This window comes from Corvus brachyrhynchos, unplaced genomic scaffold (assembly GCF_000691975.1).
Source record: "Corvus brachyrhynchos isolate BGI_N302 unplaced genomic scaffold, ASM69197v1 scaffold72, whole genome shotgun sequence".
Lineage (NCBI taxonomy): Eukaryota > Metazoa > Chordata > Aves > Passeriformes > Corvidae > Corvus > Corvus brachyrhynchos.
In genome coordinates, this window is record NW_008236763.1 from 2,247,352 (window position 1) to 2,258,034 (window position 10,683).

Here is a 10,683-nt window from a genome sequence, read left to right on the forward strand (position 1 = left end):
TTTAAGGGATTCCAGGTCACCCCACAGCGCCAGGTCCTTGCAGCACCCTAAAAACCCCACAGCTGGCTTTTTCCAAGGCATTGTGGCACTAAATCCCGGATTTTGTGACATCAGAACATCGCAACACCCTAAGGAAAAATGACATTAAACCCCAAGATGTCGATTCTCCGCTGTCCCTTAAAATCCCCCTGAAGTGCAGGATTGGTTCCCACCTCAGTAGGAACGGGACTCATCCCAAACGACGTCGAAATCCCTTAACTTCAACTTCACACACGAGTGACCTCATTGTCCCACCGGGGCCACAGCGACGTGACAATTCCCTGGATCCGTGCTCATCCATGCAGGAATTCCAGGACAAGGTTTTCCTGCTGGCCCAGATCCTCAGGGATGTGCCCCGGAAGAATTCCAGGATGAGCTGAGCACAGTTGGATTTAAACACTGCCCAAAATTCCCTAAAAATGTTGGGAATCTTGGGGAAGATCTATCCAGCCTTAGGCTGAGGTTAATTCACACTTAGGCTGAGACCAAAGTGTTCACTCCAGGAATTTGTAAGGATTTTGTGAGGTTTCCGTAAGGTTTTTGTAAGGATTTTTAAGGTTTTTGTGAGGTTTTTGTGAGGTTTTTGTGAGGCTGGAGCAAGGCTTTTGTGAGGTTTTTTAAGGTTTTTTAAGGTTTTTGTGAGGTTTTTGTAGGGATTTTTTAAGGATTTTGTGAGGTTTTCATAAGGATTTTGTGAGGTTTTCATAAGGATTTTGTGAGGCTTTTGTAAGGTTTCCTCAAGGTTTTTTGTGAGGTTTTGTAAGCTTTTCATGAGCATTTTTAAGGTTCGTTTAAAGTTTTCCTGAGGTTTTTGTAAGGATTTCGTACGGTTTTTTTAGGTTTTTGTGAGGTTTTTGCGAGCTTCCCCACCGCTAGTCAAGCTCTAAGCCAGGTCTAACCCCACTAAGCACTAACTCCTGTTCTAACCTGTCCCCCAGCCGCCAATGGATCGTCCATATGGGACATCAGAGCCATGGCGAACAGTAACTGGGCAAACATCACCTGGAGCCACAATTTCTCGGCAGGAACTGACTTTGTGGTTAAGTATATCACCAGTAAGCATCAGATCGCGTGGGGACTCTATGGGGTGGCGCTGCCCTTAGAGATCCTGCCAGCTCCCGCCCTTTCCTTGGATTTAATTCCATAATTCCATGGCCAGCTGGAAAAACGGGAGGGGAGAACATCGTGGTTGTGGTGGCCGGGGTAGATCAGAGGTGGTTCTCGAGGGGTTCCCTCTCCGTGCGCCGACGGCCGTGGGCTTTTATGATCGGTGGGAATGTTGAGTCGTGGTTGACGGAAAGAGGTGTAAAAGATGGAGAAAAATGAAATTTCTGGGAATTGGAAGATGGGATTCCTGAACCTGGAGTTGGCAGAATCCTCTAAGATCCCAAACCTCCTCCTCGGTGTCTCTTAGCGTTGTACGGCTCCGTCCTGGGCTGGGAGCAGAGCCGGGATCTCCGGGTTTGGTGCCGGTTTAGGGAGAGGTTTTTGTGTCGTTGGTTGGTTTGGGGTTTCTGGAGAGGCGATGCCAGCTGCTGCTCATCCCTGAGTTTATTCCCAGCCCTCGCATCCGCTGCTGTGCTGGCCTGGAATCCCTGAAATCGGCATTTCAAATAAACCGCTTGTAATTCCTGGCAGGAAAGCCCTCCTGGCCTTTCCAGCTTCCCTCAGGAGATGACCTTGAATTGCCCTTGAGACGATCCCCTGTGCAAAACCATTGTCTGGTGTCCAAAATTCCCATATTTTAGGATATGCATGAGCCTGCCAGGCCCTAAATCCCAAATATTCCAGCTCCCAACCCACCCCTATTTTTCCGCAGTCACTGGGAAACATAAGGATCAGGTCCAGGTGCTGAATCCGTGCTGCAACAGCAGCAATCCCTTGGGATTCCCTCTCCAAATCTGTCTGAGGGAGGAAATCTTGGAGATTTCAGCCCTTCCTGGAGAGTTGTGGTTTTCCACCACTTTTTGGTGGCATTCGAAGGAGCAAAACCCTCAAAGCCACATTTCTCCTTCCCTGCTGAGCCATGAATCCAGGCCCCAGTGCAGGTTTTCTGGGATTCCGTGGATAATGCTCAGGATTAAGCTCGTGAGCAAATTATTCCCGGCTCAACAGGTCGTTCTTGGAAAGAACCTGGGAGAAACCAGCCCGTGACCATCCCTTGTTGAGTCACGGGGCCAAACTCTCCCCCAAAAGCAGATCCAAAGGATCGTTAATAATTATCCAGCTCATCCAAAGTCTCCAGCCCAGCTGGAGCACACCTGGAGCACACCTGGAGCACACCTGGAGCACAGGTACCACTCCCAACAGCACCAAAACCCAATCCTGTATCTCCTTCACCCAGCTGGGTCTGACCAGGCAAATTCCAGTGTTTTTATGGTAAAATCCCAAAAATCCAGATCTGAAGCTGGGCAGGTAAAGAACCTATGGAGGCTTTAACTTAGGGAGAGACCCAAACAGCTCCCAGGAATTTTTTTCCCGGTGTGGCAAGCGGGGATGCAGCACAACCCCCACCTATCCTCAATTCCCAGTGGGTAACGACCCCACATCAGCACCTCCTTGTCCCCAGAGTAGTGACCCCAAACCAGCAGCTCCTTGGCTTGGGAAACGATCCCAAACCAGCAGCTCCTTGTCCCTGGAGCCGTGTAATTCCCACTCAATCCCCAGGGATATCACACCGCCTTGCCCCCGGTGTCACAATCCCAAATCAGCAGCTCCTTGGTTCAGGAAATGATCCCAAACCAGCAACTCTTGGCTCCAGTACCAACCCCAAACCAGCAACTCTTTGGTTCTGGTACCGGCCCCAAACCAGCAGCTCCCTGCCCCGGGAGCCGCGTCATTCCCGGCCAGCCCTCAGGGCCAGCCCCACACCTGGGCCGCGGTGTTCCCGGTGTCCCCGCGGGGTGTCCGGGCAGGGTTTGATGTGCGGTTTCTGTTCCCCAGGTAACAAGACAGAGAAATCAATCCCCGTTAAGGCTCAGGGCCCGTCCTCGGTGCAGCTGGCGGATCTGACGCCGGGGATGATGTACAAGCTGTGGGTGTTCCCCATATGGTCCCACCCCAGCGAGCACTCGTACATTACCTTTACCACCAGCTCAGGTGAGACGGGCGTCGGCCGCGTGTCCCCAGAGCGTCCCCAGAGCGTCCCCGGCATGGCCCCGGCATGGCCCAGCCATCCCCATGGTGCTTCGGCCATGGCTGCATGGAAATCCCTCATCCCACCGCCCTCGACTCGCGGCATTTCTCAACCCAGGGCTTGCTCGGCGTTGCGCGGAGGAGGAGGATCCCAGGAAGGGATGGGGATCCCTTTGGATGGGGATTCCTCGGGATAGGGATCCCTTGGGATGGAGGAAAGGGAGGAGAAAGCGTTCGTGTTGTCACAGCCTCTGCTTGCGGCCCCCCGTGCACGAGTGACATCTCAGAGATGTCACTGATGGGATGATGCACTGGGAGTGGGAATGTGGTGTTGGCACGAGTGAATCCTTAGGGATTTCCATCCTCCTGGGATGTTTCCTCTGGCACTTGGTGGGGAATTTGCCAGGCTTTGTATCCGTGTGGTTTCCACGTCTTCCTCGTTATGGATTCCCCTATTTCCCACCCGGCTCCAGACGCTCCCACCTTTGTCCCACAGGAGCTTTATCTGTAAAACTCCGCTGCTCCCTCCCGATGATTCCCAGGAAATCCAAACAGCCCTAAATCCCTTCCTATCCACCCGGGGCTTTTCCATAGGGATCTGTGCCCAGCTCCTGTCAAACACTCCGCTGGAACTCTGCGGAGCAGGAAACACCGGAGCAGCCTCCCTGACAGTGCCGTGGGTAGAGGTGGGGATTTCCAAGGAATTCAAATAGTTTTGCTCGGCTCCAGCCGTGGGATGGGAAGCTCTGGCAATTTCCAGGCTCCTCCGGGAAGGGCAAAAGGAAAATGGGAATCCCAGTGAGGGAGAGCTGCAGGAACTGGGGAGCAGAGCTCCCCACACACCCCCGTGCTCATCTGAAATCAGCAGAAAATCTGGAATGCCGCCGGGTAATTCCCAGGTGGGGGCAGATGGCAGCCGCCGGTGTTCTGTGGAATCAAGGTTGGAAAAACCTCTGCGATCATCGAGTCCCACCATTCCCCTGGCACTGCCAAGGCCACCACGTCCCCGGGTGCCACATCCAGGTGGTTTTGGGGTGTCCAACCCTTCTCAACGCCAACAAACCCCCAGCGAGTGCTGCCCTCGGCTCTGTCCCCAAACCGCTCCAGGGTTGAGCGAATCCACGGCACAGCAGCCCCTGGAATATTCTGATCCCACACATCAGAGCTGATTTTGGACACAGACCCCTCCCAGCACAGCTCCAGTTGTTGTGTTAAATCCCCAGTTTTGTTTCTGCTTCCGGATCTTTCCCCGAGTCCGAAATTTCCGTCAGCTCCCACCCTACCCACGAGTTATCCCTCTGGATAACCATTTTGTCCCTCTGGATAACCATTTTATCCCTCTGGATAACCATTCCCAACCTGGACCCGCCTCTTCCTTCCTCCCCTGCTTTTCCCCCACTTTGGGATCCGTGGGGGGACCGAAGGGACAGCAAGGGGCCGGGAATCATTAAAAAAAACGGGGAAAAAAAGCACAATATTTTTGGCTGATTCCTGTTGGGAAGACTCTGCATATATTTTCCATAATTGAGAGGTTCCTACTGATATTTTCATGGAGAATAAGGGATGGGGCCACCTTTATCCCCGGGATTGAGGCTGGTGCTGACCTGAGCCCTGTGGGATGCACGGAGCTGTCGCCTTCCCTGCAGGAATAAACGCTCCACATCCATTTCTCTCCTGGCTGGATGCTGCTGACACAAATGCCGGGCCCCCGCTGACAATCCTATGGCATCGGGAATGCTTTGGATGAAAAGGAGCCGTGCAGTTTTGGGGGTTTGGGGGGTTTTATTTAAATCTTGTAAATCATTGTTCTAAAGGTTTCTTCAGGCTGGGGGCAGATAAATAAGAAATATTCCCCTGCAGGAGGCCGAGCTCTGATTTTGCTCCTGATTAACTGGCAGCTCATTAAGCCGACAAAATTCCTCGCAGGAGCAAAGGGCACTTGGAAATGACAAAAATAGCGGAGTAGAAGGTGGTCTGCTAAATTTTAAATAAATAAATGGGTTCCTTGGCTTGTCCAAACACTGGGAAGAGTGTCCAGAGAAGGGAATGGAGATGGAGAAGGGGCTGGAGACTTCCTGAGGGGGCTCAGCCTGCAGAAAAGGAGGCTCCGGGGGGATTTCTGGCTCTGCACAACTCCCTGGTGGGATTTTATCCCAGGGAACAGGGACAGGAGGAGAGGGAACGGCCTCAGGCTGGGCCAGGGGAGGCTCAGGTTGGACATCATCAGGAATTTCCTCATGGAAAGGGTTGGAAAGGGCTGCCCAGGGAGGTTTGGAGTGCCCATCCCTGGAGGTGTCACCTGGACGTGGCACTGAGTGCTCAGGGTGGGGATCGGGCACAGCTCGGACTCGATGATCCTGGAGGGATTTTCCAGCCTCAGTGATCCTGGGATTCTGGGAATAGGATCACACAAGGCTGGAGCCAGAGGGGACTTTTCACTCCCAAAGATCTCCTTTGCAATCCAAGACAAAAATCTCGGTGGAGCTGAGCTCTGCTCCTGGCACATCAATGATGACTCTGAGCTAACGAATTTTCTGACGCAAAATTATCATTAATTATTTTAAAAAAGGCTCTGCAGCTGCAATTCCAATCAGGACCTGTCAGATCCCGCAGCTGCTTTCATGTTTTCCCTTGAGGTTGGCCTCACCTTAAAGCAAATCACAGAATCTCCTGGGGCAGCCACGGGCTTCAAACCTTCCAGTCCCCACTGCTGCAATGACAGTCACTCGTTTACCCCAAATCCACCTTTGCTGGGATTTGATTTGGTCCTCAGGTGTTGCTTTTTTGGGAAGGATGGAAGTTAGCCCCCTTTTTTTGGGAAGGATGGAAATTATCCCCTTCCCTACAGGCAGTGCCCTCATCCTCCGGTGAGATCTCCTGGGCGCTTGGGGTTTTAAATCCTCCCTCCTTTCCAAACTCAGCTCCAACCCTCATCCCACCTCTCAGGCCTCTCTGGAATTTCATCTTTTGAAGACCCTCTTTGTTTCTCCCTGGAAAAACCCCATCCCATCACTGGTCATGGGATTTTTTCCATCTCTGACCTTTCTGGCATTGCTTCCTTCCCCTTCCCGCCCCGAGCACTCGGATAATCGAAGCCATTCCTTTGTCATCGTCTCGTTCTCTCCATCTAAAAGCGCATCCACGAGGACTCCGGAGCTCAGGCTGGGATAAAGGAAGCGCGGGATTTAGCAGTGTTGGAGGGGAAAGCAGCCAAAGGAAGCATCAGGCAGCTCCTTCCACCCTCGGTGCTGCTCAAACCCCACAAAATATTCTGGGTTCAGCATCGTTTCTTGACCAAAGATTCTCCTTCGTGCCATTGTCCTCTTTAATCCGAATTTCCTTGCCGTGGTTTGCCTGCAATTCCCTGGATTTCATCCTGAGGAGATGAATTCTTCTCTTGGGCTCAGTTCCAATGGAATACGCACAGTTTGATCCCTGAAATGTTGTGGGTTAGGAATTTTTGCCCATCCATCCCATTTTTCCCCTTGCTGCCTCTCTTCCAAGCTCCTTTCCCTCCAAACCCATTGAGTTCCCTGCTTTCTTCATCCATCTTTTTTCTTGCCAGATTTTCAGGATACTCCCTGCTCTCTCCTGCCCATCTCCGTTCCCAATCCCATCCCAGCCACCCTGGTTCTCCCACATTCCCACCAGGAACGTCTCCGTTTTCCCTCATCCGGGATAAATCCAGCCCCCGCTGCTGCGCTGAAGGTTATTTTCTCCTCTGCCTCGCTGAATTCCAAGGAGAGGCTGGAAAAGGCAGCATTGGAGCTATTTTTAGGCCATGGATTTGTCTGTCTGACCGTGTGGGAGAGCTGGGAATGGCAGGGAGGACACGGGAGCTGGAGGATGGGAACAGGACTTGGAATTAAATCCTATAAACAGGCAGGAGCCTTGGGAAGGCGCTGGGAACAGGAATTTGCTCCAGGAGAAAACATGTGGAGCTATCAGACCCCTCTTCAGTTCATCCCAGTTCATCCCAGTTCAAGGCTGCCAGTGAACCCTCAGGGCTCAGCAATTCCCTGATCCAGCGGTGCTGCCCAAAATCCCTTGGAACTGGGAATGTTTCTCTTGGGTCTTCCCACACCCAGGGCAGTTTTCAGATGCAGCAAATTCCATCAGATTCCTTCCCCAGCTTCTTTCACCTTTATTTGCAATTCCCTTTTCCCGGATTTTCCTTTCTGTTGGGTTCCTTCACTTTTCAAAGCTCCTGATAAAACTGATTTGATTTTCCATCATAAAAGGAAAAGAAAACCATGAAAAAGCCATCAAAAAACCTCTAAAAACCACCAAAAATCCACCAAAAACCACCAAAAAAACCATAGAAAAAACCACCAAAAAACACTGACAAAACCCAATAAAATACCAAAAAACCCACCAAAATACTGCCAAAAAACCACCTAAAACCCACAAAAAACTCCACAAAAAAACCCCAAAGAACCCCCCAAAAAAAAAATCAACATACACTGAAGAAACACCAAAAAGCCACCAAAACCCCTCAAAAATCCACCAAAACCCCCTCAAAAATCCACCAAAACCACCAAAAAAATCACCAAGAACCACCAAAGAAACACAAATCCCTGAGCTACAACTTCAACCACACACCCAGACACACCCAAACGAAAGAAAATTCCCAAGCCAGCGCCCTGAATTCCTCCTTCCTCCATTTCCCTGCGGGCTCCGCTCCGTTCCTTAGGAATGTTTTCCCCTTTTTCCCGCAGCCTACACCAAGAACCAGGTGGACATCGCCACGCAGGGCTGGTTCATCGGCCTCATGTGCGCCATCGCCCTCCTCGTGCTCATCCTGCTCATCGTCTGCTTCATCAAGAGGAGCCGCGGCGGGAAGTATCCAGGTGAGGATGGGAATGGGCATTCCCGAGGGATAAACAGGCTTGGGATTCTTGGGGATATTCCAGCGGTGGGGAATACCCAGGTGAGAATGGGAATGGGTATTCCCGAGGTTTAAGCAGGTTTGGGATTCTTGGGGATATTCCAGCGGTGGGGAATATCCAGGTGAGGATGGGAATGGGCATTCCCAAGGGATAAACAGGCTTGGGATTCTTGGGGATATTCCAGCGGTGGGGAATATCCAGGTGAGGATGGGAATGGGCATTCCCGAGGGATAAACAGGCTTGGGATTCTTGGGGATATTCCAGCGGTGGGGAATATCCAGGTGAGAATGGGAATGGGTATTCCCAAGGTTTAAGCAGGCTTGGGATTCTTGGGGATATTCCAGCGGTGGGGAATATCCAGGTGAGGATGGGAATGGGCATTCCCAAGGTTTAAGCAGGCTCAGGAATTTTTGAGGATAATGCAGGTGTTGGAGAGATGGGATTGTGAGGGGTTGATCCTTCTGTAGTGGGAATTTAGGGATATAAATTGATAGAGAAATGTAATTTTTGTATTTATAAATGGATTTGTATAAAAGGATGTATCGTATATATAGAGGCTTTTATATCAAGCACATAGAAAATTGTAAGAAGCATAAATTATAATAATTATAAATAATAATTCATTCTTATTTACATGGGGCTGTTTACTAATAAAAGCGATTCATGTTTAATTTATTCCATTAATATTTGTTGCTTAGAAGGCGTTTGTTATTTAGGATTTTATAAAATAAATCAGAAATCTTTTTTTTTAATTAAGAAAATCCCGCAATTAACACATCCCCTCCTTGTCTGGTGTGCCTGAGGTGCCACCACTGCAGCGTCCTTTGCAAATCCTTTATAAACCCTTTGTAAACCCTTTGTAAACCCTTTGTAAGCTCTTTGTCAGTCCTTTGCAAACTCTTTGTAAACCCTTTTCAAACCCTTTATAAACCTTTTGTAAACCCTTTGTAAACCCTTTGTAAGCCCTTTCTAAACCCTTCGCAAACCCTTTTCAAATCCTTTTGTAACCCCTTTGTAAACCGTGTCAGACCTTTGCAATCCCTTTGTAACCCCTTTGCAATCCCTTTGTAAACCCTTTACAAACCCTTTACAAACCGGTTACAAACCCTTTATAAATCCTTTTCAATCCCTTTTCAATCCCTTTTTCACTTTACAAACCCTTCATAACCCCTTTGCAAATCCTTTGTGTAACCCCTGTGTAACCCCTGTGTAACCCCTGTGTAACCCTTCTCCAGCCCTCCCCGGTGCAGTTTTCACCTGCCCGAGCTCTTCCCCCTCAGGGACACCCCAGGACCCTTCCCCAGCTCCTCCCCATTCCCAAACCCTTTCAATCCTTACTGGTTTAACTGGGGGGGCTCTGCTCCTTCGCAGTGCGGGACAACAAGGACGAGCACCTCAATCCCGAGGACAAGAACGTGGAGGACGGATCCTTCGACTACAGGTAGGATCCCATGGAATGTCGAACCATCCCTGTCCCCCCTTCCCTCCTCCTGCCGCCTTCCCGCTGTAATTCCCGAAGGAAACGGCTCCCAAAGCGCTGCCAGAGCCGCCAGGTTGTGGGATTCCGCCTCCTGTTCCTGGGATTCTGGAATCGGCGACCTCGGACAGCTCCCAGCAGGACTAAACCGACCTTAATGGAACTTCTGACACATGAAACGCCAGAAATCACTCCAAAAACCCGAACCCTGTAGCAGCCTGAGGGTATTTCTGCAGCATCCTAAAGGAGAAATGTCCAAAGTTCTGTTGGGAGCAGAGCTGGGATTCTGGAATCAGCTCCATGGGACAGCTCCCACCAGGAGCAGATCAACCTTAATAGAACTCCTGACACATAAAACCCCCCAAAACCCCCCAAAACCCCAAACTTTGTAGCAGCCTGAGGGTATTTCTGGAGTCTCACCCCAGAGCTCAGCCCCTCTCCTTCCCATAAAGGAATATCCATGGCACATTCCTCCCAAAGCTCTGTTGGGATCAGCCCTGGAAGCAGGAAAGGGGAATGATTTGAGGTCTGCCTGCATTCCAGCCCCACACAATCCCATAAAAACCCCTGTGAGGGCTCCAGCAGGGATTCAGCCAGAACCCCTCTGACTTCCCCGGCTCCATCCCACTCTTCGCACGCAAATGTCACCCTCAAAGGGCAGCAGAGCCTTTTTCCCTCCAGGAAAACTCCCGGGATGTGTCAGAAAGGGACAGGAGCCTCCCAAGCATTCCCAGCTCTCCGTGATTCCCCGGGAGCCGGTCCCGCTGTCAGGGCTCACCTGGCAGCTGAGGGGATCTGGGATATTTGAATTCCTTAAAGAATTCAAATTCCCATTTCCCACCTGAGCTGGAGGCAAAACCCAAGGGGAATTTTCCTCCTGATTTAAACCAGGGGTTCATTCAATCCTGTGTCATTCCCAGCATGGGATGGATTTGTTTGGGATTCAGGAAGGGAATAAGAACTGATTCTGCCAAAGGATTTAGGGGGAAAAAATGAATCAGAAACAGAAAAGGAGCAGAACCAGGGATCACATTTATTTTGTCAGAGGTGCAGAAACTCCATTTCAGAGGGGGTTTTTTTTATTCCAAAGGATTCCATTAAGCTCCCCAGACTCCCAAAAAACACGGAATACAAACACATCCC

General features: G+C 50.6%; 1 protein-coding gene across 1 annotated transcript in view; it reads left to right on the top strand.

The window, feature by feature from the left end:
- The window catches only part of NFASC (neurofascin), a 71,240-nt gene that overhangs the window by 52,209 nt on the left and 8,348 nt on the right, over window positions 1-10,683 (top strand). Inside the window, exons 28-31 of the mRNA XM_017727161.1 lie at window positions 978-1,094; window positions 2,983-3,138; window positions 7,893-8,024; window positions 9,435-9,504. Of these exons, the coding sequence (XP_017582650.1) occupies window positions 978-1,094; window positions 2,983-3,138; window positions 7,893-8,024; window positions 9,435-9,504 (475 nt within the window). The remainder of the gene's footprint in view (window positions 1-977; window positions 1,095-2,982; window positions 3,139-7,892; window positions 8,025-9,434; window positions 9,505-10,683) is intronic.